Source organism: Neltuma alba, unplaced genomic scaffold (assembly GCF_004799145.2).
Source record: "Neltuma alba isolate B1F8T4 unplaced genomic scaffold, ASM479914v2 tig00010174_pilon, whole genome shotgun sequence".
Classification (NCBI taxonomy): domain Eukaryota; kingdom Viridiplantae; phylum Streptophyta; class Magnoliopsida; order Fabales; family Fabaceae; genus Neltuma; species Neltuma alba.
In genome coordinates this window covers 567,348-594,157 of record NW_021635117.1, presented here as the reverse complement: position 1 = coordinate 594,157, position 26,810 = coordinate 567,348, and the positions used below count along the sequence as shown (strand labels likewise).

Below are 26,810 nucleotides of genomic sequence, written 5' to 3'. Positions count from 1 at the left end.
CTCTGTCGATCTGTCTTTGGGTTTTATTCTTTCCCTTTCATCACAGGGAATTCCTCTAATTTTTCTTAAGTCAAAAGTCAAACCTTAGACGGCTGTTTTGAGTTTCTCTAGATAGGGTATAAATAGGCTTTAAATTTAATTAAAGCTAACCCTGTCAATTTCTGGGGACAGAATTAATTTTACAATTTGTGTAAATTCCTCAGCTACTGTTTCGCAGTTTTTCCTAATTATTTGAGGCCGTCTCATTCCTTCAATAATTCAATTGAAGTTACTATCTCAAATTGCTCAAAACCCTGGAATGAATTCAGGGCATTTTCGTCATTTCTAGCCTTACATCGGCTCCGGGATCCTATTCCCATTTTTCTGGAATTTTTCTAAAACATTTGGGCCATTTTCGATAACTTTGAACATTGGTCGACCAGAACTTTTATTATTTACAATTAGATCCCTACTTGGCCTATGAATATTTTCTTTACAATTTAGTCTCTAGGAATTCCTCTGTCCCTTCAGGGAATCTCTGGGACCTCTGCCAAAAAAAATCTGATAGCCTGCCCATTTCAGGCTAATTTCGGTACATCTAGGTTTAAAATTCAAGATGTGACAGGTATCATTTAGACTCTACCTTAAAAGGTTCATCAAATATTTCCTAATCATCTCGCACACCTCTTTCCCAAGTATGCTCCAATACTCTTGCTAGAAAATAGCTTGTATACCATCGGTCTGGGGCTTTGAAGGCACCCAAGTCAAAGACTGCAGTTTTAATCTCTTTATTTTTGACCCTTGCTAACAAGGGCATATGCATCTATGAACTGAGCCCCTGAAAACAAGAAGTTTTTCATTTTGTTACTCTACTGATTGTGTTTCTTTTCTTTTTCCCCCTTTTTAGTTACACTAGGCGACTTATTTATTCCGTTTATTTACGTTTTGCTCAAATTAACTTATTGTAATAGGCCAGCCTTCTAAACTATAATCATTTTACCTGTTTTAATGAACTGGTTTTTGATTAAAAAAATCAGTATGATTTATTAAAACTTGCGTGCAAGAAAGGTTACTGTTCAAGCATTTTTTAAAGAATAAAATTATGAGCAGCGATACATCATGACATGATGCACGGTCATCAGCATCCATGCTGATTCATGCTCCCGCGCCCAGGGAATTCTCCGCTCTCCCCTCACTCCTCAGTCCTCACTGTCCATCACTAACTTCCCATTCTTTCTCTCTCTCTTCCTGCTGCTTCTTCCTCAGTTCTTCTGCAGCGGAAGAGCCAAGTTAGAAACAGACGCCCCCAGTCCAATCCATGGCTTCCCATTTTACCCCCACAATCTTCCTTTATTCCCTCCTCCTCCTATCCTCCTCTTCTCCTTCTCCTGTTCTCTGCTTCAACATCACTTCTTTGCTCTCCAATTTCCCAGATCTCTCTCAATTCGCCTCCCTCCTCTCCTCGACCTCCTCTGTCGCCGCAGATCTTAATCGCCGTACCTCCCTCACCATCCTCGCCGTCCCCAACGCTCTACTCTCATCTTCCTCTGATCTCACGCGCCACCGTATCTCCCCCAATTCGATGCCTGATGTCCTCCGTTATCACATTCTTCTCGAGTTCTTCTCGTGGTCTGACCTGCGTTCTCTCCCTGCCTCTGGTAAGCTTGTTACCACTCTCTTTCAAACCACTGGCCGTGCTACTGATAACTTCGGCTCTGTTAACATCACTCGCGACCCAGTCAACGGCGTCGTCTCGGTTCACTCTCCTGCGCCTTACTCTTCTTCATCTGGTTCCCCTTCCAATGCCACTGTGCTTTCCCTAATCAAGACCCTTCCGTATAATGTCAGCATTTTTGCTGTTAATTCTCTTCTTATCCCTTTCGGGTTCGATCTTATGGCTTCCGAAACTCGACCCCCTCCGGGGTTGAACATAACCAAGGCGCTTATCGATGGTCACAACTTCAATGTCGCTGCATCTATGTTGTCGGCTTCGGGTGTTGTTCAAGAGTTCGAGGCTGATGAAGGCGGTGCTGGGATTACTATGTTCGTTCCTGTGGATGATGCATTTGCTTCCCTGCCTCCTTCCGTGAGCTTACAGTCTTTGCCGGCCGATAAGAAAGCTGTGGTGTTGAAGTTTCATGTGCTCCATTCGTATTATCCCCTGGGTTCCTTGGAGTCAATTGTCAATCCACTGCAGCCCACGTTAGCTACAGAATCCATGGGAGCGGGTAGCTTCACACTTAACATCTCGAGGATCAATGGTTCTGTGGCGATCAATACTGGGATCGTTCAAGCGTCAGTAACTCAGACTGTGTTTGATCAAAATCCAGTGGCAATTTTTGGGGTGTCTAAGGTGCTGTTGCCTAGGGAGGTATTCGGGAAGAATCCAATTGTGACAACAAAACCTGGAGGCCCTGTTCCGGAAGGTGCTCCACCGCCGGATTCATCAATGTCGCCTGAGAATTCACCGGGATTAAATGGCCAACCTTCGCACCTTTCCTCTCCACCAGGTTTCCGCGAAGAAATACGGTCGACAGCTGTTTCATGTGGTTATCAGTCTTTGTTCATTGTTCTTTGCTGTATAGGATCGTACGTAGTGGTATAAGATTGATTGTTTTTCATCGTAATTATAATCATAATTATTATTTTTTTGTGGGATTTTATTTTGACTTTTTACACTTCTGCTGCCCGATTAATTAAATTTGGTTGCAAAAGCAACCTTTTTTTGGGTGTTATTCCTTACCTTCTTTATGGAAGCTTATACAATCGTCAATGTTAATCATGCCCTTGTTATGATAACTGGTGTCACAGAGATAAACTGTTGATAGTTTTCTCTGCATTTCTCTTGTAATTTCCTTATTTTAATATAAAATACACTCCAACCTGTTTGAACATAAAATTTGCCTCTCTTCAGATCTTGATAATTTCCAGAGGTCAGGTTGAGTGCTGTGGTCAATTTACCCATTCCCGCAGAAATCCTTCTGTAAATCGACTCTGAGCTGTGGTATCCATGCGGCTGCATTTTTTACTAAGCTTAAAAAGCTGCTGCAATGCATTGTTTATGTTATATCTGATATTTGTAAATGATAGGGGATAGGATGGGTTCATTTTAACTGCTGCTAGGTACAGTGATCTGATGCTGATGCTAGACGCCCTGTGAAATAACTTTTGGCATTTGACTTTGGTGGAAATTTCTCATTGTTCCATTGATCTTCATGCTGGACTTTGCGCAGCTTGCCTGTTGCTGTCATGTGTCATCAGGTAGTTTCCTTCTCAGATTACTACAGTTGTGTTAATTTCATAATAAATATCAATCTTGTATTAAAACCTTTACTATTTAGTTTGGAATGTGAGAACATTGTTATGTTGTTCAAGTTAAACCATTTATTATTTGTAACCTGTAAGAGCTGAGAAAGTTTTCTTGTTTCTGAAACCAAAGATGACCTTTAGCTGTTAGTATCTAGGAAGAAGCCAGTGAGTTTTAATCTCTGTTACTTTTATGTTTGTCTATGAACTATGAATGCTGAAAGTTTGGTTTGTTCACTTGTAGATTTTGATGAGATGTTTTAGAATTTTAAGATGCTGCTTTCTCGTATGTATTGATTCTTGGGTCTCGTCTGTAAATATTATTAGGATTATATTAGAGAATATTTATTTGGTGGAATGGGTAGTTAACGGTTGGTTATTTATTGGTAAAAGAGGAGGATCAAACTTGCAGTCTTTTACTGATCCTTGTGAATGGATCTTCTTTGGTCATTCCATGGCTTGAGATGGTCAAGTTAGGTTGAAATGCCTCTTTTCTTTTACAAATTTTTAAGAGGAAGGTGAAAATTATAACTGACGTAAAAATTTTTTAAAAATTGTACTTAATTTAACCATACAGTGAAGGTTAAATTTTAAATTATAATATTTCTTTGCAATTTACTTTTGTTATGTTATGTTACATTTTTTAATATTATCTTCTAAATTTATGATATTAGCTGGCCTCTCTATGCCTAGAGAGTATTGAGCTAGCCTCAAATAGTAACAAACAAGTAGAAATGGTACCATACTGGTTATGTTGGTTGCTTTCTTGTGAAGTATCTTGGTTGAGTCTTCTGACTCTGTTGGTATATGGGCAGTAGATCTGGAACCTTCTCTTAACCTTTTTATCTAATGCTCTTACTTAAAAGTTGTAGGAAGTATTCTGTGCATTTGGACAACATTTTTGTGACATTAAATTCATGCTAGAAAATCATGTTGTCAAGCTTTTTCTGCCTTTTCATACTGTCAGGCCATTGTTGAATATGTTTTGATGAATTTCTCTACACAATCAATTTATGATTATGAGAATCTGAGTTTAAGGGTGTCTTTCTGCCCAAACTGGATAGCTTCCGACGTAGATATCAGGGACCACCATCTGCTGCATGTTTACTTAGCCTGAGGCAGATTTCCTTAGCAGACTTGGTATCATTAACATCCTTAATAATTGATTCATTAATTGTATTTTGTGTTGTTTTCTACCGCCTCTGTAACTTAGAGGGGAGCATAGGTACGTAGTAGAGGCAAACTAAGGACTAATTATAACTCCTATAGGGCAACTTTTAATGTAGCAAAACAGTTCTTGAACTAGGGAGCTTAATAACAATTTCATCACATCGAACGTTAAAGTGAAAGAAAACATTATTCTAAACTAAAGTTTAATTACACCTTTTGCATATTAACATTAAAATGTAAAGAATGCTTCATGATCTTTCAGAAATAAATCCGCATAAACTCACTCGCCTTTAATGTGAAAAGTTAACACCACCTCTTGTAGGTTTAATTTCTCACATATTTCCTCAAGTCGATTATGAAAGTAACGCCAGGTTCCTAATGAGGTTCAGGTTTAACTATGAGAAAAAAGCCTTATTCCTGACCAGTTTGAAGGGTGACCAAGGGAAAAATATTAAAAACTACAGGTTTCCGTTGATGGTGGGTAGGCAGATAACAGGTTTCATTTACATCTTTGCACTCAATAGGTTGTTCTCCTTGATGTCTTTGATTGTGTTGCCATGTGCAATTCTTTTCAGGAGCTTGGAAATCCTCATTTGCAATATCATAGGACACAAATCGTGAGATCGGTGCTGGATACAAAATCTAATCCTTTTTCTATTTGAAATGGCAAGGTAATATTTTTTAGCGTACTTATTCATTGGAAGCTTCAGAATCAGTATTAGCTTGATTACTTTGCCCCTTCCAGAGGTTAGGCATCAGGGCATGGGTCTAATTGCAATGCTGTTGGGTAACGCATTGCTGATGTGCTTGCTTACTTGAATACACCACAAGCTATTTGCGTGGTTCATTGTCTTAGGTACCTCTAACTTCACTATAGGCTTGGATTTAGTAAGGAGGTTGGCTTAGGTTCAGTTGTAGGTGAATTTTGAGATCAAAACTTATACTCTTCTTCATTAATGGTTGTATGCTGCACTTGAATATGAGATTTAGGATAATATGGTACCCATCCAAGGAAAAGCGAACATCTATGGAAGTGTACAATTTTCAAGTGAGAGGAGAATTATGCCTATTTCCCTTGTGATGTCGTGTGTATCCAAGGAAAACATGCTTGACACATTTTGGGTCAAGTTTTCTTCTTTGTTATAGAGGATATGTACCCCTGGCTGAAGTTTAGTAATGATGCATGTTCAAGGGAAGGCTTTTGGAGAAACTCACCATAGAGAATCAAAATTTAGGGCATGTTTGGGAACTCGTTTTTGGAGACAGTACAAAAGGTGTCCAAACATGCTATTATTAATTCTAAGGGGCATCTGGTTGATAGGGTAGACTGCAATTTATTAGCTTCCCCCAAAATTGCTTGGGGTTATTGTTCACAAACATGAAACTGAGCTATTTCAAGGTGGTAACTATTTTTCCTCTCAACTATAAATTTTTGACAAGGAGTATATGCACAAGATCTTTCGTGAACATTATATGGAAAAGCTACTCAAGGATTGGGTTAAATGATCTATTGCATTATCAGTTTGAAAAATTTGTATTTTGGTTTGAAATCAGTTTAAATCATGAAATAATAATCGTTGACAATGGGGGTTGTTTTTGTCTTTCAATTAATGACGAAAGCCCAAGTAATCTGATGGGTACCTGTTTAGTAGGAAGAATTTATTTTGATGGAAAAGAAAGAAAAAGAAGGGAATGGAATGGAATGAAAAATTTTTGACTGAGAGAATGTTTGGTGGGTAAAGGAAGGAAAAGGAAAATCATAATTTTAATAAAGTGATAAATAAAAAGATAAAATACAAAATCTCCAAAATACCCCTTAGACTTCTACAAAGAAAAGGCCACCTCCCTCCATCTTCATCCCCCACCATCGCAGTTCAACATCCCCCAAATCAAACAACTTCAAATCAGCAACCACACATTCGGATCCACATTTGACAACAAATAACGAAATCAAAATCAAAATAAAAAAAATGATGAAGCTTCCCCAAATCATCAATTGACTGTCGACACCAATGAAGCCAAGGGGAGTGCGACAAAGGGGGTGAGGGTGAGATTAAGAGGAGAGAAGGGGAGGGCATCAGAGGCTGAAACTTGCAAGGAGTGAGGAGAGGAGTAACTTGGGCTAGCGAGTGGCAGCATCATCACGGGAACTAATGGATGTGCGAGGCTAAAGTGAGGACGTCAAAGAGAGAGCAAGAATGAAGGAAGAAGATCACAGGCCACATGGGAATTTTCTAGGCAGGAAGATCAGATCCCACCGATATGTGAGGGAATGGATTTTCCATTAAATGTGGGAAAATTTCTGGCTACCAGAATTTGCTCGCCCAGAAAGTGGTGTAGGCAAACGAACCATGTGAAGGAAAATATCCCATTTTCCTTTTCCATTGGTATATTTTCAGGGTACCCGACGGGCTCTAAGTAGGATAAGAAACCTATCTCAAAAGTTAGTTGTTGCAGTGGGAGAACTGACCCACTTAAATACCCTATTAAGTATCCCATACTACCTAATGTAGAGCTTAATATCCCATACCTGATAGCAACACTCCTAGCACTTTACTCAGACTTTTGTTGGTTAGAACCCTTCATGAGTAGCTCTCTTCAAAACTTCCAACAACATGACTTTAATACTAATTGACGAGTACCTAAGTGGAATAAGAAATTCTACCTCAAAAGCTAGTTGTTGGGATGGGAATACCCGTCCATTTAAATACCAACCCATCCATTTAAATACCGACCCATTGTGTATCCTATACTAGTCAATATGGAATTTAGTATTCCATACTACCAAGTCTCTATCATAACATGAGTGTGATCACTAGAAAAATGAATGATCTAACTGAAACAAGTTATATTTTATGGAGCTCCTGAACATGTGATACCACTATGGATGACAAAAAAAAGAGATGCTACAGTTTGTAAACCTGATCAGGTCATGTGTTGTTTGTATTAGCCATTGATGTAGCTCACATTGGAATGTTTATGGATTTTTTCTCCAAAAAAAAAAAAAAAAAAAGAGGTGTGGAAATATTTTTGCAAGTTCATTAAGTCTGAGTGCTGCAAACGTTGATGTCATAACATAATAGTGCATTTTAAATTGTTGAAGGTGTGGTCAGTAGTCACATGTTAGCATGGGTGACTTTATTTTTGACATTGATCTAGAGTAGACCCTTGCTTTCTCTAGCATGCAACCTATTGCCTTTCATCGAATCCAAATTTTGAAAAAAAGCATTTAGAGGGAGAGAATTTAGCTCATACACAGTTATGAGTGAGCTTGTTTATAGAAATCAAATTGTAAGATTTACTGTCAAGGTCTTTAAATTTCTGACTTTCCGAGTGCTAGTTGCTTATGGTGGTTGCTTTAGTGGCCATCATGAATTTCCTTCAGTCTGCCTTACTTCTAAGAAAGCCACTCTAGTTGGAGGCAGGCTTGGAGCTAATAAATCTCCTTCCAACTTCATCCAGGGATGATTTTAAACCCGCAGGAACTCTCCGTGATACCCCTATATTCCTTTTCATCCTCATGGCATGGCAAATTTGAGTTCTCAAAGACATCTAATTGTTGCCACAAACATATTAGTTTTTATTTTTTTATGGGGAAAGATGGAGAGATGGTAGGAGAAGAGAAAACTTTGGACAGAGCTGCGCGACAACAAATCTCTGATAAATGATATTTCAATAAGCAATAGCCTAAAAATGAGAAAATCTTAGGTCTTTTTATAGAACCCTAAATACAATAAGTAAAATTATAATAATTTAAACCTAAATAACCCACTTAAATGTAAAATAACATCAAAGGAAACCTAACTTCTGAAATAAAATAGTTACTGAACATAAATTACTAAAATATCAAATAAATCTGTCTACTTTGACTATGTTTCCTTCAGAACCAGCTATATATCAGTATCATAGAACATAAAGTCGCGTCTAATGTTAATGTCCATGGTGTTGATTGACCAAGACATGACATTATTTTCTACGCTTCATATCTTGTATGTTGCTTCCTTCTTTTCTGGCTGGAAATTTCCGACTAGGCAGCTGATTTCCCTTGCTTGAGGTGATTTGGCATACTATAAGTAGTTGTGGCTCCTTAACTTGTCTTCAGTGATGAGTTTAATAGACCCTTCTGATCTGTCATGGCTAAAGACGATTATTTATATAGGTAAGATCAGAGGAGGACCAACAGAGGAGAGAAAAAGATGAAAAATAATAGATTATTTATTTACAGTATCACTGCAATTAATAGAATCCTCAAGCTAATATATTAATTAAAAGAAAGATGAGGAATTCCGATCATTAGAACAATGTGATTAGGTGCCTATTAAGTCCATGGATAGAGTATGGGCTAACCTAGTCCTAGCCTTAAATTTTTAATTGGATCAAAACTTCTGAAACATAATCCTAATTTGAAATTCACATTGGAAGGTGTCAAAGAAGCATTGACGTCATCCTCCCACCATAAGAAGGATTTGCTCCTAGAAAATGATATGATTATAATCCTTCAACAGCAAAGGATCAATCTGTCAAAAATATCCTGTGCAATCCAAGTAGAATCAGGCTAAGCATTATTCGTTCATTTCATTAGATGATTTCAGCCGGGCAATGAGAATTGCCTGCACGGTCATCATCCCTGGTGGTCTTGATCTTATTAGAGCAGCCAATGGCAGGGCCACAATGATTTTGGTTTAAAGAGATCTGCATCGACAGTTGGAAGTGGCAAAGTAGGCTCAAAATTATGTTCCTAAAGAAATCAAGTCTTCCACACTGAAAATAGAACTAACACTCACAACGGTAGGCAAATTATGCGAATATGTATTATGTTTTGGCTTAATCAAATTGTGAAAAGAACCTTTTGCTGAAAAATGTTCATATAGAAAGCCTGATTGAGCCCTAATTCCCTAATTAACAACCCTGGTCAACTAAACTAAATCGAAGGCTACCAAGTGTCAAACTTCTGTTCTATTGTTTTGTCTCTGATTTTGTTCGTGAGTGTGTGTGTTTTTTTTTTTTTGGGCTTCTATTAAAATAAAAATAAATCTCAATATATTGTATGGTTACTTGAGAAATGTTATGTCTGTTTTTATGCATTCTTTATCATTCGCAAGTCTAGATGCGATAATAGGATACATTGTTCTCCATAGCTACTTGAAACTTGTGCCAATTGGTATTTCTTTGATCATAAATGTCTCTGGTCCTAAGCTTAATTCTATTTCCCTTCTCTACATCACACCATTGAATTTATCTAAATGCACACTTTTCTCCTCAGAATTAAGTAACTAACAGAAGAGTAATCATCTATATCTGCATGTTATATTCTTTTTTAAATGCCTTGGTGTCTGTTTTTTTTTTTTTTTTCTAAAGATTACTTTTACTATCACAACCTATAGTATTCTTTGATGTAAATGTGTGTATTTTTTTTCGGTTGGCTGCATGCAATGCATAATAATGTTTGTTGAAGGTATTTGGTTAAACTCCTTTCCAGGGGTGAAAAATGCTAGAAGGAAGCGCCATGTGGGAAAGTTGATTGAGGGAGAGAATAATAATTACAAGTTTTTTTTTTTTTTTTTGGGGTCTCCATATTACATCTTGCATATATCTTTTAGCCTTGCTAGTTCAATAATTTAACCCCTCTATATTCCTCAGATTTTCAGAGATGGAGGAAGGCTTCTGTATGATGATTACTTGTAGGCCTTACTTTGAATCATGTTCCTTTAAAATTGAAAGTACATTCTGAAATCATGTAAGCTTCAATGGCAGCCAGATTCTGTTGTCAAAGTTAGCGAGGTTTGGCTTGTTTGGTTTGAGTTTTGACTTGTTGGTTTTATATTCTATTCAATGCACATATGCTAGGAAGTCTTTTGTCCTCGGTATTTCTTGTTTGTGATGAAATCTAAAGTGAGAAGAATTCCGTCACCGAAACTTCTTTGATTACAGGTCAGTTGATTTGGCAGTCGAACCAATACTGGGTTAGCCTTTTTTGTTTTGTTTTTTAGATTTTTAGGACTCAGAAAGCACGTATCTTGTTAAAATTTGGCCATTTTGAGAAGATGATCACTTGTTGGAACAGATTTTAGCGTGTTCTGTGCGAAAATGATAACGTGAAATGTGTTTCAAAACAAAGCACGAACCTGAAGCAGGTTTGCCTCAAATTCAAAATGGAGCAGGTTAATGGAGTTGGCGGTTGAGCCAATCCTTTTTTTTTTTTTTTTAAATTTCACCACACCCTTTGTGGATATTTGGCCATTTTGAGAATGTGATCACTCTTTGGAAGACACTTGCGGTGTGTATGCTGTGAATATGGACAAGTGGTTCTGGTAAAAAATATCCAAAAATGGGGGTGATGCTTAGTAATTTTTTTTTATATACAATTTTTGCAGTCGTTTTTTTTTTCAAGAAAATCATAATTTCGGTATAAGCTACCCAAACACATTCAATTATTTTTCCGCAATCTATTTTCCACTTAACTGATTTTGGTCACTTTTTTTCATAATTTTCCACAATCTATTGTTTTAAATTTCAAAAGCTAACTTAAACCCAATTGAAGTTGTTTTTCCTAACTCATCATGGTTTTCTTGAGAAAAATAGATTTTAGAAAAATACGTTGGGAAAATCATTTTTCATGCAAAATCTATTATACTCAAATCTATTTTTTAAATGATTTTCTTGAAAATTTATTTCTCAGAAACGAATCCCAACACACGTGAGTCTTTGGATCTGATTTTTTCCCCCTCAAATGAGAAATCCCAAACAAGCTGTCACAAATAAATCACTTATCCTATATTTGGTATGATGGACATAGAGGCCAGGGGGAGAAAAAAAATTTAAATGAAATTAAACTTGTTAAAATTTTTCTTTTCCTCTATTTTACTCATCCCCTTTAAACCCCGTAACGTGATGGGACCAAAAGCTAACGCCACCCTGCTCCTGCATTGGCGCTGCCGTTACCAAGCGTTTATGGTCAATAAAAAAATAAAAAAAAATCAAGTGCCAGCAAATGCCTCCGATCTAAACCCCTCTGCGATTCTTTTACTTACCTCCTGTCCTTAATATAAAATTTTTATTTTGATCCTAAATATAAAATCCAATCTATTTTATCTCTTATATTTACTTTTTTTTTTAAATAATCCTTCTAATAATGGTATTTTAACCAATAAATTTGATTAGTAAGTATATTTTAAGAAAACAATACCTATTTATTACAAATAATAAATTTAACTTATTTTTTTAATTTACTCAAATTAGTCAAGTAGTTTTTATATTTAGAGCTAAGGAGTATTTGTCATTTTCAACGTACGAAATGGTTTGACTACTTTGCTGGTAAAAACAAAAAAAAGAAATGGTTTGACTATCAAAGTTCCCTTCTAAAAATCCGTGCAAATATTTTAATTTTCCACGCATGCAGATAATTTTCCTAACTTTTTGTGGTTCCAAATCCGCTGCTACTTCTACCATATCTTTTTCCGTGCAAAAATATGACAATTCTAGTCAATTTAACAAGGTCTCTCCATATTTGGGATGACAAACAGGACTCCTGACGCATCAAACCATCTATATTGAATTGAATTACTGGACAATTTGGAACATAACAAAGCAGTAAGAAATCAAATTTCTAACCAACCATAGAAATCTGTGATATAATAAAAGTTTACAGTTAATAATGGCTACTCCTTCAGTCTTTAAATTGTTGAGTCCATTCTGATCCTAAATGTAAGTCTTATTTTTTACATTGATCAAATTTTTCTAAATTATTTCTATAGATACTTTTTCAACTATAATCAAATAAGAAATGAGAGGAGATATTAAGGAAAAAAATTATATTTTTTATAATTAACTAACTTATCTAATTTTCTCAATCTAATTAAATTAGGTAAACATGTCTTACATCAAGGATTAGAGGAGTATAATATATATTTACATGAGAATTAAGGTCCACAAATTTTACATGGGTATTAAAGCATCCTAAATTGGTCTTGCACCTCCTTAAGAGAGCATCTAAACACCAAAAATTATCTAAATTTAAAATATAGTGCTTCTGTGCTGGATACATACACTGACACACTCTCCTGCAGTATAGTTCATAATGAAAACCAGTTCACATAATACAATCCTCCTAGCGAAGCAAGCCATGCACCGAGAGGATAGTCGTTCATGTATTTGTTTACCACCTCTGGTTTAAACACTGCACAGTCCAACCACGGAGCTTATAAAATAGCAACAGAGAAGCCACACAAGCAAAAGCGCCTCACATCTATAGAATAATCCAATTTTGTGCCCATCACATTATCCACTCGTAACTTAATGGCCACCAAAATTATTAAATTTATGCTGTTATATTCAAACTTAGGAAGCTTGAATTGCCAGTTTATAGATTTCATTTCGACAATTTTTTTAGTTTTACGCAAAGCAAAAACAGAAAAACACATAAAACCGAAAATCTGAATAATCCAAACTTGAAAGGACTACATAGAATAATTCACCCAATTGGAATCTTCTCATATGAGGAAATCGAGGGCTTGGGTCCAAGTCAACCATGACAATCATTGTCAAACGAGGTGTTAAATTATTAAAAAAAATGTCATAATGGGGAAAATTCGGAACCTCAAAAAAAATAGGAGGGCAAAATTTCCGTTGAAACCAGATCAATCAGATTGAAACTCTAATACCAAAAGGATCAAAAGTGCATCGAACTTTTAAGAAAAAGGCAAGAGTGCTCACCGTTGTCTGTATACTTGTATTTTCGGAAGCAGACTATTGAAAGAACCGTATCAGAGAACTTGTCCTCAAATAGCAATTCACCAGACTTGATGCTCCATAGCCGCAAATAATAGTCCTCTCCACCTAAGATTAACTAAATAAGAATTTTGTAATTTCAAGAATGCTAACATAACAGCGTATAAGTTCAAATTCACCTGACATAACAAATCTCTCTTGAGGATCAACCCCAAGCTGTATGCGAGTATGGGAATTTACATGCCCTTCATAAGATTGAATCGCACCCCTCTGAAGTAGGCGATGATCATAGAGACGCACCTAAATTAAATACAAATAGATCATGTAAAATTCAGTAATCAAATCTCCCTGGAATAACCATCCAAACACGATTTTGATGATGTCCTCCCCCAGTCATTTCAATTCGTGTGAAAAAGAAAAATTTTATGGGGACTGGAAATTATGGAGTTGATTATGCACATTATTCCATCCTTCATCAGTCACTCAATCCAAAACCACGAATTAATATAAAAAGAACAAATTCCTCAAGCAAACAACAACAGCATGAGGTCTCTCTTTGCTACAGGGTTTTTATTGCAACTTCACGTTAGTTTTGACTCAGCTTCTGTAATACCAGTTTAGTATCCCTTTTATCATTTTGTAAGTGTATCTTGAAGATCCATGTGATAATAAGATGGATTTTATGTTGCTTGAGTCCGTTTTAACTATTATGAGGAATCCTCAGTTTTGCTACAGTTGAAATGCACTATTTTTTTTAAAAATAAAAAATAAAATAAAATTACTGTTGCTTTGTTTCATTGACGATCAGCTTGAACTTTCCTCAACACAAATTATATTAGCTTGGTTAATATTTTACTTAGCAATTTGCCAAAAGCTTCTCCCTTGATAAAAACATCTTTGATGAATATGTTCTCCTTGATACGTCCCATATCTCTTTAGCCGTTGTAGCCAGGAGAAATGTCCCACTTGTCTCTATTGTCAAGAAGATAAATGCGGTGACATCATATTGTTTTCCGCAATCCAGATCTCAAGTATAGAATCAGCAGGTTGTACATTGGTAAGTACTAAAGGATGGATGGTGAACCTAACCCAAAAAACTAGCTAGTGATATAGGAAAACCAACCCACTTAAATACCCATTGAGCTTAATTTAGTCCCATTCGGCAGGGAACAGGGGTGCCACATGCAGACGAAGGTAGTGGTGTCATTGGCATCAATGTAGTAGAACTGCTCCATGCATCATAGTATCCCTCTTATCATCCCAAACTATATCCCATTTATGAGTTACATTAGGCCCAACACAAGAAGCAATACCAGAGTAGCATTTTTTTTCTCGTTAATTTGAACAAACAATACAGATCTAATATATATCATCGAAGAGGTAGCTACAAGTCAAACCCAACTTCCTTGATTATAGAAAAAAACCAATGGTAAATTGAAATTATAAAATCTGAGATACAGGGAACAGAAATTCTATCCAATCCATTCGGATAATAACAGCAAGATAGAAGTTAATTGGTCTAATCTGATGGACTCTGATGCTTGCCCACAGGAAGTTCTAACAACGGGAATAACAACTAAGATATTTATAGCAGGCTATTTATATAACTCAAGTACAACAACAACAATGATATTTATTCATTAATAACTTATGACAGAGCAACAGAAAACCTAACTAGAAGAAATTACTAGATATCAAAATGAAAACATAAAATCACTAAAAGACAAATGAACTTGAATTAAAATATCTAAATTTCTCATCACCCATTTCTCATAAAATGAAAAAAATAACGGAAGAAACAAACTCTTCAAAGAAAATATGTGGATAAAGAACTTTTCCCACAGTAAACAACACAAAGGAAAGCTTACAAGGAAACACTACATCCATGAAGGGAGGAAATTTATAGTAGGAGAATTCATACAGATGACTATTAATTTAATACCATCCACGACCAAGAAAGGGTAGATTTAAAAGGAAGCACAATCATAGGTTAACAATCTCAGAGAAAGGCACTTACTGATCCATCCATCGAGCTTGCCAAGAAGTATTGATCATCAAATTGAAGTGACACCAAACTATTTTCAAGTTCACAGGAGAAATTACGTAAACCAGCAAGTCAAAGAATACATTACAAGTCATGTAAAATACACGTAGCTCAAAAACAGACAATTGGAATGGCAAAAGCTAACTAACCTGGATATAGACGAAGGCAATCTAGTGGTTTGAGAAGGATTCATGTCTCCAGTGAGCTGCAAAAGGAGAAGGGACAAGTTTATCCACAACAATGCACATTAATGTTCAGGCTGAACATGGTTAACCATAAGATTTCAGAGTTGCAATGCAAAAAAATAAATAAATAAATAAAACAAAACAAAAAGACCAATGGGAGAGATCTTCGGAGAGTGGGTTTTTATGATCCGATAAAGAATCAAACCTATTTAAATATTCCTGTTATTCTATATTTCCTTGAAAAAGGCGCTCAACCTACAGGAACTGTTCAGGATATTTATAGATTTTATACAGTGGATTTAAACTTTCCATTACAAATAGCAAGAGAAATTCTTTGACGTGTACAACGGAAACTAAGTTCACAAGGAACAAGTGATGATCGCTCAGGATCAGGAAATCTCGTTCATAAAAATATGGCTTTATTTAATCCTTTAGCCTTTCAAGTTTAGCCTAGACCAAACGACATCCTTTTACTTCAAATTTAAAGTATTTGATTCTAACTTGTGAATGAACAAAACATGATTGCATGAACCTGTGGTTCTCAATGATTACAAGCAATTTTTCTTCTCAATTTTCGAACAATTTGTTTTATTGTGTCATATAGTATATACGGCCCCTGTTTAGGCATAAGTTCTACTTATATAAATTTACATACAGTGATACCACGTTCTCCAAATAGACAGCCATCTTTACTCAATTAAGCCAAACCTTCCAATGTCTTAGCAATTACAATTTCCTTTGACCACACAGAACATCCAAATTTTTCCTATGCATCAGATGTTTTTGATCAATTCTCCTATCACTTTTCATGCAAAATTTAGAATAATTTACTCACGCTGAATCTCTGTGCATAATTTTATTATGCTATTATTTTATTCTAACATTTCACAAAACACCCTGTTTCTCCCAGATATTCCTGAGAAAAAGATTAAAAAGGAAGTATACCTTAAACCATTCTTTATTAGAACTTCCAGCTTTTTTATCCAAAGGTGGATACGGTATCCTTTGTGTGAAATGTCTACTAGAAAACCTATCTCTTCTCTCACGAAAATCTATAGCAATAATTGCCCCATTTCTAAGTCCACATAATATTGAATTTCCCTGCAACAAAAACGTGTGCACAAAAATACATTACTAAATTTTGGAGACAAACAGCTAAATAAATTAAAATTTCATAAGCCGTAAAATCTCATTTCTTTTCGCAAAAGGATAAAGCATAAAAACAGAATAAAAGCAAAGAAGTCAAAGCCACTTCCAGAACATAGCATGTTACAGATGGAAATAGACATGAAATTAGAAAATGGGTGGGAAATGGTCCACACATCTCCACTTTAAAAGAAGTAATAAAAGGAACTAGTTGTTAAGCAATAATAAATATGTGCTATTAGATATTGCACCAAAAATGTGTTCTGCATTTCTCCTTTGTCCTCTCAGTCATGCTGAAAATGGGCAAAGTTCACAAGAAGACAACACATCCACCTAAAAAGAGGAATTAAAAGGCAAGAAAGGCACAGCAAAATTAAAGATCATGAATGTGATTAAGAAAAACACACCAAAGAATCACACAAACAGCTTTTCATGCATTTCCATCAAAAAATCCACATAACTCATAAATAAGAATAGCTCCAACCGGATGGCCCTATGCTAGGGAGCCTATAGGGTTGAAGATGCATGAGAAGGATGAGGAAAAAAAGCTCCAGTTATGAGAAATCATGAGGAGCTAGCCAAAGAGGTAAAAAGGGAAATATCAGTTTCATGGAACCATAGCTAAAGGGCCAAGGCTAAGAACAGAGAGTGTGCAGTCTCTGATAGAGGGGATAAGAGAGAGATAGGCTGTGTATGCATGGTTTGGTGAAGAGCTTAGGGAAGGCCAAGCAGACAGTGAGTATTTGTGAGGGAGAGACTCTAGCCTCTCAAAAGCTACGGAACTATTGAGTATGTGGGAGTTTTCTATCATTTTCTTCAGTTTTTATGGTTAGACCCACACTTTGCCAGAGTAGTATCATTTTAATAGCATTTTCAGTGTGGCTTCCATCAGTGTTACTACCTCATGTGGTTTGTGATGTTTGTGAGTGTTTTTTTTTTTTTTTTTTTGGGGGGGGGGGTTGTTTGAGAGAGGGAGGAAGAGGACTGTTGATTGGGAATTTGCGAAGTGAGCGATCAAAAGGGTTAAGGAAAGATTTAGCTGGCATGAAAAGTCTGTTGACTCTCCATAGCTGGGGGAGTTTTGTTTTTTCGGTCTACCTTTTTATTTTGCTGTTTTTATATTCTGTGTTCCATGGCAGAAGATTATTAGTGTTACTTCGGTTTTAGGTTCCATCACAATCTTAGGTACAACCAATATTCACCAAAACCTTGAAGTCCAAACAATTAATGAGGGTGAAGGTTTTGGAAGATTATTGACATCTTGAGTAGCCTGTTCATATATCTTTTTACTTCCTTTTTATTAGCAATATCTTTTTACTTCTTTATCTCTTTTCTGCTAGAGGCGATTGAGCCCATCCTAGAACATAATTACTGTACGTAATTAGGAATTATTCATAGTAAATGTTCCTTGCGGTATGTGTTTCTCTTCGGACCAAGGGATTATAATCCCTGCATTTATTGCAAATATTTGCATTTATTTTCCTAGCTCCTAGAATTTCTCTCACATTTTTGTATATATACTAGTGTGCACTCTCAATTGAAAATCATCAAAAAATATTTTCCCTCAGACCATGTGTCCCAGTAACAGAGTCTGGTGCTTTTTCTTCGATCCCTTCTTTTTCTGCCTTCATGGTGTTTTCTCCTGCTCTCTCTCTATGTGGCTTTCATTGCCACTACAAACCAACTGGCTAGACCTCATACCAGCCAGAACACATTCAATTAGTATAACTACAATGACCAACAACTGGGCCACCCATATGCGACCACACACCTTTGTCTTGTCTTTTTCCCCTTTTTGCTCCAAATATCACATGCATGCACGTGAGGGCATTGAGCCCTCCAACTAGCCATTGTCTTTGTCATTTAAATGTAGTATGCCCATGTCTGAGTAGCCCACTAGTATCCACAGAGCATTGAATCTTCCATTATCAGTACACAAGTGCTAAAGAGAATCCCAGTGCTGCTAAAGCACATCCTCTTCGGCATTCCTAGGCACTTCTACTCAATCCTTCTCAGCCTCCCAAAAAAAAAAAAAAAGAAGAAGTCATTCCTTGACGCCTAAATCATTTATTCTAGAGCACCCACCATATAAGCAATTCCACACAAAAAATCGTTTCTAATACCTTATGCCCCTACAATGGAGAGATTATGATGGGGAATTGGTAGTATGAGATACCAAGTCTCACATTGAGTAGAATGGGATACTCAGAAGTATTTAAGGGAGTTGGTTCTCCCACCTCAACAGCTAGCTTTTAAAGTAAGGTTCCCCATCCCACTAAAGTACCCATCAATGGGTATCAGAATCAAATTGTTGACGGCTCCGAAGAGGGCTACCCATGAAATGTTCAAACTGGTAAGATATCAAGTGAAGTATTGTGGAGTACAGCTGCTGAGACATCGGCTTTCCATTAGGGACCAATTGACGGGGACTCAATATGGGATACCAAGTCCTACATTGAGTAGAATGGGATGCTCAATGGAGTATTTAAGTGAGTTGTTTCTCCCACCTCAACAGCTAACTTTTAGGGCAGAATTCCTCATCCCCACTTAACTACCTATCAGATTACAATAGCCTATTGGTCAACAAACGTTGTTGCTGGTCAAGGTACTGTTTATCTAAGCCCTCTTTCTCATATTGAGGAATGTTTTCCGTGCTCCTGAGGTTTATATCAACAAGCTTAACATTGATTTTAATTGCAGTGTGATGTTTGTGTAGTTTAGGAACGTGACACAAGACAAAGAATTGGTCCTGCCAAGGATGAATTTTATCATCTCGTGGTGAAATTCAACGTTTGTCACCTATTTCCTTTCATTCTAAAGACCTTAAGCCTAATTAAGATCAGATTTGACTTCATCGTCACCATCATAGTCATCCTTCTTTTCATGTTATGAAAAATAATGATTTCCTCCATGTGTAAAGATTTGGTTGTTGAGTCTTTTCATTGTGACGTGAGTTTGCTAAACACTAAAACTCTTCTTTCCCGATCAGTAATATAACTTCTGTTCCTTTCAGTTCAGCTCGTGTAATTTGGGGCTCCTTGATAATTCCTAATACAGCTGGAACTCAATGATTTGCATGCTTTATTGATGATTGTGCTCATGTGACTTGGACCTACATGCATCGCTAGGGGCACAAACCAAGATATACCACCCCCTTCATAAATTTACATTGGCCTGTACCCAGAATAACTATGTTACTTATAGTGTATTTATTAAGAAAGTGCTAGCAGCAAATGGCTGAAACCATAAATAGTAAACAAATGCTTCCCCTCTACACGGAAACCATTTCATCATATTCATCCATTGAAATAATTCAATTCAGCATCCAGTTTTCAGTAAGATTTTCCTAAGATGTCAGTTTTTCTGCAAATGTGATGAATTTGATTAAGGAAACATGATTTTTTATAGAAAATAAATGATGCAATTTACATTAGAGATAACTTACTGAATTAAAAATTTGTTCAGCAAAAACATCGCTTTTGCAACGTAAAAACCACGAGGCCTGACCAGTTTCCAAATCCACGGATGCAGCTCCAATATTGGTACCTATGAAAAATAAAATACAAAATGGAAATCTTCTAAAGATTAAAAATTAAAATCAATCCTTAGTAGATTCAAAGTTATACATGGCACATCACAATTATCATATTCATCAGTCATCACCAACTCGGTACACTACCAATTAAGACCTTCATTAGGAACTACAGCCAAATTTTTCATTTATGTGAAGTATAAATTATGTAAAAAGCCAATGAGTATTTGGCTGGTAAACAATGGCATGATTTGAGATATATGACTTATATTGAGCTGCTTGTTTCGTTGTTCAGTGGCAAAATATTTTTTTCCTGTGAAACATGGAACAAATATCTATCTATTTTTAATTTCAAAATAAGTGGAAAGCCAAAAGTACAACTACAAAGTCCATGTCATACATGTAACTTAGAGTTGCTTTCGTTAAAAGTATTTTTCACTCCACATTGGCTTTTTCAGATACATCCGTAAAAAATATCTCAAAATGTCCAAACAACAGTTTGGTGAAAGTACATTTGTCTAGAGTACTTTCATCTTTTCAAAATCAAACACACACGAAGGGAGCAAGAGAGATTATTTGCTGTTTGCAACCATATATATACAAGTAAACCTAATACGCTGAAATTTAAACTGTAAATACTTTTACTGAACTCAGATCAAATTTCTGAAATTATAAGAGATTCAGTTTATTCAATAAATTTAACCAACCATTATTTTCCAATAATCCACAAATCATGCTGAAGTTTTCTTTTAAAGGGGAATAAAAAAAATAAAAAAAAAAAAAGAGTGAAAGATTGACCTATGCATATGCAGCCCACAAATATTGTTATTTGTGCCAGGAAATACTGAACAAATGAGACACGTTTGCACTGGCATGAGCACATGCATCTTTTGCACGTGTGAGATAAAGAGCATGTTAAAGGGAAAGAGAGCAACAGAACTTGCCAATTACAGCACGAGGTCTCGTATAATCATATTCTGCTGTCCAAAAGGTACACTTAAAGGAAGCAACTTGCTTTATTGGGCTCACAACATTAGGCATTAATGGTTCAGCAAGATCCATAATATGAATTGATCCACCTGATGTCTCAGATCCCAAATGAGTAAATCTGTATTGTCATGCTAAGAACCTTCACATTATCAATAACATGTTAACTATGCAGCACAGGATCTTACACTAGGATGGAGTAGATTATACTAATATGTCAACAATGAGCATAGTCATTAATACAAACACACTGCAGCGAAAAATATATATTGTGGCTACGGACAACTAAAACAAAAGGCAAAATAAATATATCCATAGGTAGGATACAATACATGACGAACATTAGGGCCTTCATCTGCATGAGAAGAGAACCTTGGACCCAATCTTATACAAGATATTCTGGATGGCTTTTCAATTAAACCTCCATAATTTGCAACAACTGGTGCAGGCACTTCGTCATGCTTGTATGTTTTTCCTTTAGCATAATTCTTCACACGATCTGGCATCCAGGTTATATCAATAGCTTGCTCTTTGCGAACCTCAAAAAAACTGCAATCATTAAACTTAATTGGCAATAACTAGTAAATACTATATAGTATCAACAATTAATAAGCAATATTTAAGGATCAAAATATCTTTGAGGCTCAAAAGCACGTACATAACAAGTTTTATCCAAGAAATATGCAGGAAAATCAGAAGCACCTCTTATATACCCAGGTAAAAAGGCAAGGATTATCACTTCGTTTACAAGGGCAAATGTTGCAGGAAAAATGAAACAAAATTGAACTTTCATAATGTAAACAGATGCTCTCGATTAAAATGATAACATACTATCTGTTGACAGCACTGTTACTAAAGTGGTCAACTCATCTGCTATTTAACAAGTCTCATGGTTCATCCAAAAGGGGAAAAAAGAAGAAAAACAAAACAAAACAAGAATAAGGAAGTCTTGCTGTTCTATATGCAATAAAAGGAAGCCATTTTTTCCTTCTTTTCTGGTATCAATAATGTAGCTGGTGTTCTCTAATTCTCTAATCAACTATTTTACAATGTACAAATTGATGTTATATGCCGAAGAAAAAAATTGCCATATAATGAGCAAGAAGACCTAAGAATATATTAGGAACCAAAGAAGTTCTCTAATTAGACTCAAAAGAAAGATCAAACAAAATGATAAAACTTCTACTGTTTCACCGAACAGATATTACAATGTCCCAGCTCATAGAATGCCTCCCAGCAAGTATCACACCCAAAGAACACAAACATACAGCAACGAACTACAAAATGAAGCAAAGGCTCCTATTAAACATTTGCTATAAAATACGGAGTTGCACATGTACCACAAATGACACTGACCAGTGAAGAAATGAATTACAGATTCAAAACAACAACGCATAAGAGGAACAAGAAAGTAGAGCATCAACTACACAAGCGAACATACTACAAACACAGCAAGTCAGAACTAAATACTCAAGAACTTGACAAGTTTGCCAACGTTCAAGAGGATGGCTCTCTCCACCCAAACCAAATCCTGACCAAGGTTCTTCTCACCACTCCATGCTCTCAGCTAGTCTCTTTATATCCCCAATTTCAACTTTTTAATTGCCCCCTCCTCTTCATCATTACTCCCTTATTCTACTCCTTAACTTATCTATCCTCTTGTATATTAACTTCAGTATTTCCGTTTAGACCAATAGGCCACAATGCACGCTACACTAACACACACGGCATAACAACGAAATAAATAATTGAATCACAGAATCAAAAAACACACTATATTCTAACTTTAACATCATCAAAGATAGAGCCAACAGGTACCCAACAAAAACAATTATTTATCATTTATTTAAAATAAACAAAGATGCGCGTGCGTGTGTTTTGCATACCTATGCTTAAAATGAAATAAAAAATGACTATTAAAGTGAAGAATTTCAATTTAATCACCAAGTTAAAAAAAAAAAAAGTAAATTAAAGAATGATCACACGATCAAAGTTCAAAAGCAATAATAAACTTCACAAAATTTTACAAGTAATAATAAATAAATAAATTACATGTATGACATAAGAGAAATTCAAAACACTGAACTGAAAATTTACTACCTAGGGTAGGGTTTAAAATGCTTCTCAAATTTTTTAAATAAACAAGTTTTCCTTAGTCCTTAGATTTCATGTGGGGATGTTGTGCGTTAAATGTAAATATCAGTTATTATTGCATAGCCATTATTAGTATTAATTATGATTTATTAGGCTTTATTACATTTTATTTCCCCTTGATGTATATATAGGCCTTGTATCTCATACCATTGGAATTTGAAAAAAGAAAAAAAAAAAAAAAACATAACTTTTAACTTCCAAATGTTCCACATTTCATAATGATCTATACAATTTGCCAACAAAACTTTCTAACCTCCACCATAGACATTTCAAATTATATCTAATTACTTTCCATGCTGCCCATTTGAGCTACAACATTGGGCTTTCACAAAAGTGCAATTTCTTAAAAGAAGCCTAAAATGGAAGCCAAAACTAAGCTAGCTACTGTTTGTCATCCAGTTATCTATGGTACTGGATCCACTATATGGCTTCTTCTGATTAAAAGGAGAACAAAAAGGTCCATTATTGTGCAGTATTCATCAGACAGATGCCAGCCTTTAACTGAAACATGATATCATTTCAGAATCACAAAACACCAAAGTCCATATATTCTTTCAATACGAATATTATCTCAAAATAAAAACATCCGAGACATGTTTTAGCTCCTAGTAAAAAGTTTAATAATAGAGTATTCCATCCAAGGACCCTCAAAAAAGTAAAAAGAAAAACAGATAGAACACGGCAAAAGAGAAACAAAACCAGAAGTTACCGTAGTGAGCCATTCAAGTTGCCTGACAACAAAACGTCAGTTTTGACCACACCCTCAAAAGTCTCTACATCAATGTTTATCTGCTCCAGAGCACTAATATCTATCCTATCTGTTCGCTGGTATTTCCAAACCTGCAAGAGATAATACAATGATCTAACTTTTGGCAATATGATGCATTAACAATGCAAATTCTGTGCCTTCACTTTTAATCATCATTAATGCTTGCCAGAAGTTATTACTTGCTAAGTACATGCAAAGTAGAATTTATAAGTTTTGGTGCTGTATGATTTCAACATTTGAAATTTTGGATTCGAAGATCTGTATTTAGGAAATATACCACAGGTTGTGATGCTTGTGTTTTTTGCAATTCCTCCCTGAAATTGCATTTCCATCTGTAGGACATAATGATATTGCCACTTAACTCCCTGGCAAGAAGCAGTTTCGATGTTTTCTTCAAAGGCTTCCTACAAGGGCTCCTTTCCTGTGATTAACGTGATTCAGCAACCACTATTTACATTTAAAATATGCACAAAAATCATAATAAAATCAAGGATAAACAATATGCAATTAAAACAAAGATCAATAATACTAAAAATAGGAGAACAAGCATTATATTATCAATTAATCACGAAGCTCTAAGTATTTTATTAAACAGATATTATTCAAAACCCACCCCTTAATTTTACCCCCTAATTCCTTGTGTAGCATTTTCTCTAATTTATTTTTCATCAATGACCACAACTTTATTGAAGGGCTACATAGAAAGCACAGATAAAGTACACAAGAATAATAAGTGAATCCTTGTTAAGCGTCTGCCATGGCACATTTATACAGCTCAGAATCCAAACCTTATACAAGATACATTTACATCCCATTCATTTTAGCTTCCAACTTATTACATAAAATTATAGTTCATCCCAGTCATTCCAACTTAATTGAAATGAGTAATTTGATGAGATAAGTAAAGGTTTATAATTATGAAAGAAAGAAGTTAAAATATGATGGCCATTACTCATTCTGCTACTGCCATAAAAAGTTATTGCAGACAGTAAAAAAGTAGAAAGAGGAAACACAGGGCTGACACAAATGGAAAACAAATCATACAAGTGTTTATACACCAAATAGCCAGAAGTAGCGAATGGAAGGGCAAGGGGAGGATACTAGCCTCTCCAAAACCAGCTTCCGTTGCTTCATTTCTTTGTTGTAATCAACGTGAGTATTGTACTGTAGTTTTTTCTTTTTTGCTGGTTTTAACCCATGAGGCACATGTGTGAGTTTTAGAACATTTATTTATCTTGTTTAATACGGAATCAAGGTTCTCACTGCCATTTTATATCATTTTTGTACATTCAGTTTGTACATCTAGTGCCGTTGGTATGTGTTGTGTTGGCCTTTTGTTGCTGTAATCCGGGCCAAGCTTGGGTGTGGTGACCTATATAGTATTTGGATGAGTTTACAGCACTGTACTTTTGTGAAGCAGAACTCCCATTGTGACGTCAATACCAGTGTTATTTTGAACTGTCTGCGTTACATTGCATGTGCAGCAAAGTTCCTATCAGAATCCTTCATCCAAATCCTTATCCACCCAACTTAAATGGCTTTAAGAAAAAGTTATTAGAGAACAATTTTTATTTTATTAAGATACACTCCCTCTTATTTAAATTCCTAAAAACTTAAAAAAAAAAAAAAAAACCCATTTCTGTCCTTTAAATATCGCTTGTAATAATGATTACCAGAATAAACAAGTTTACAAATCGTTAACATGCCACGCATAGAAAGAGAATCCATATCAAATGTTCGATAAGGCGCATATAATGATATAAATACCTGAGTGGACCTTGGGATTGGTTTCTTAGGACCAAGCTTCGCAGAAGAAGAGCGGGAAGAGCCGGGAATGGGGCCTTTAATGGGGAAATACCTGTTCTTCTCTGCGTCGTAGTAAAACCCTGGAAGCTCTGTTACAGAATAAGCACGAAGCATTATTTAAAAAAATAAAAAAAAAAGAGGAAAATTAATCAGTATTCCCAGTACAGGAGACTGTGCGAAAGTGACACAAAAGAACACCTTTAGGTGGCGGCATATCTTCGTCGCAACAAGAAGAACCGTGCCCTGATTGCTCGCAATTGTAAAAAGAGAAAGAAAGGCAAGGAGATATGCACAACGCAACAGAAAGAATCAGTGAAGGCGGCAGAAAGAAAGTGCAACGGTCATACACCGTCACCGTTAGACGGTGGAATCACAGTGGAAAAGGATCGCGGCCCAACCGGTCACCAGGGAACCAAAATTCACAGGAGAGCCGGGCGGAACCGTGGGATTTCTTTCAGGCGGTCCCGTTTATTTCGGAACCCAAATCATGATCTGGATCCAAGATGTGCCAAATACGAAGAAAAATTAACAAATTATGATTTTTGACTTAAAAAGTATGGTTTCAGAAAAAGTGATGCATTCTATTTTGGGTTCAAATTGAAGAGTATGATTATACATGTTAGAGTAGATCTTAATGATAATATGATTTTAACACCTCTCAATTATTTTTTCATAAACACATTTAATCTTATATTTTATAAATATATATACATATTAATCATTTATTAATTATATTATCTTATATATTATTAATTATGTTGGTAAAAAAATAAATTATTAACAATTTTATTTCTTTAAATTAAAATATATTATAAAATCTATCTTTTATATAATTATCATATTAACCTATGTTTTTTTTAATAATTTGTATATATAAAAGTGCTTCTGATAACAACTATCCAAATACTCTCACTTTGTCAAAATTACTTTTTCATAAAATCTATTCTTTATGAAATCTATTCTCCCAAAAATCTATTCTCCAAAAACTATTTTTCAAACTATAAT

General features: G+C 35.6%; 2 protein-coding genes across 2 annotated transcripts; one reads left to right on the top strand and one right to left on the bottom strand.

Annotated features, from left to right (window-relative positions):
- Nucleotides 1-1,157: 1,157 nt before the first annotated feature.
- LOC114754660 (fasciclin-like arabinogalactan protein 4) lies at nt 1,158-2,873 on the top strand. Its single transcript, XM_028943449.1, has one exon. It carries the CDS (start codon nt 1,298-1,300, stop codon nt 2,582-2,584), a length of 1,287 nt encoding a protein of 428 aa, XP_028799282.1. The 5' UTR covers nt 1,158-1,297; the 3' UTR covers nt 2,585-2,873.
- Nucleotides 2,874-12,330: 9,457 nt separating this feature from the next.
- Nucleotides 12,331-26,052, bottom strand: LOC114754659 (DDB1- and CUL4-associated factor 4). The gene is made up of 13 exons (XM_028943448.1): nt 26,004-26,052; nt 25,767-25,894; nt 24,277-24,420; nt 23,940-24,070; nt 21,404-21,625; nt 21,034-21,197; nt 20,003-20,103; nt 16,357-16,512; nt 15,376-15,431; nt 15,200-15,257; nt 13,362-13,482; nt 13,168-13,290; nt 12,331-12,631 (listed from the first exon to the last, which is right to left on the bottom strand). The coding sequence occupies exons 1-13, from the start codon at nt 26,017-26,019 to the stop codon at nt 12,528-12,530; spliced, it is 1,524 nt and encodes a 507-aa protein (XP_028799281.1). The 5' UTR covers nt 26,020-26,052; the 3' UTR covers nt 12,331-12,527.
- Between the last annotated feature and the right edge of the window lie 758 nt (nt 26,053-26,810).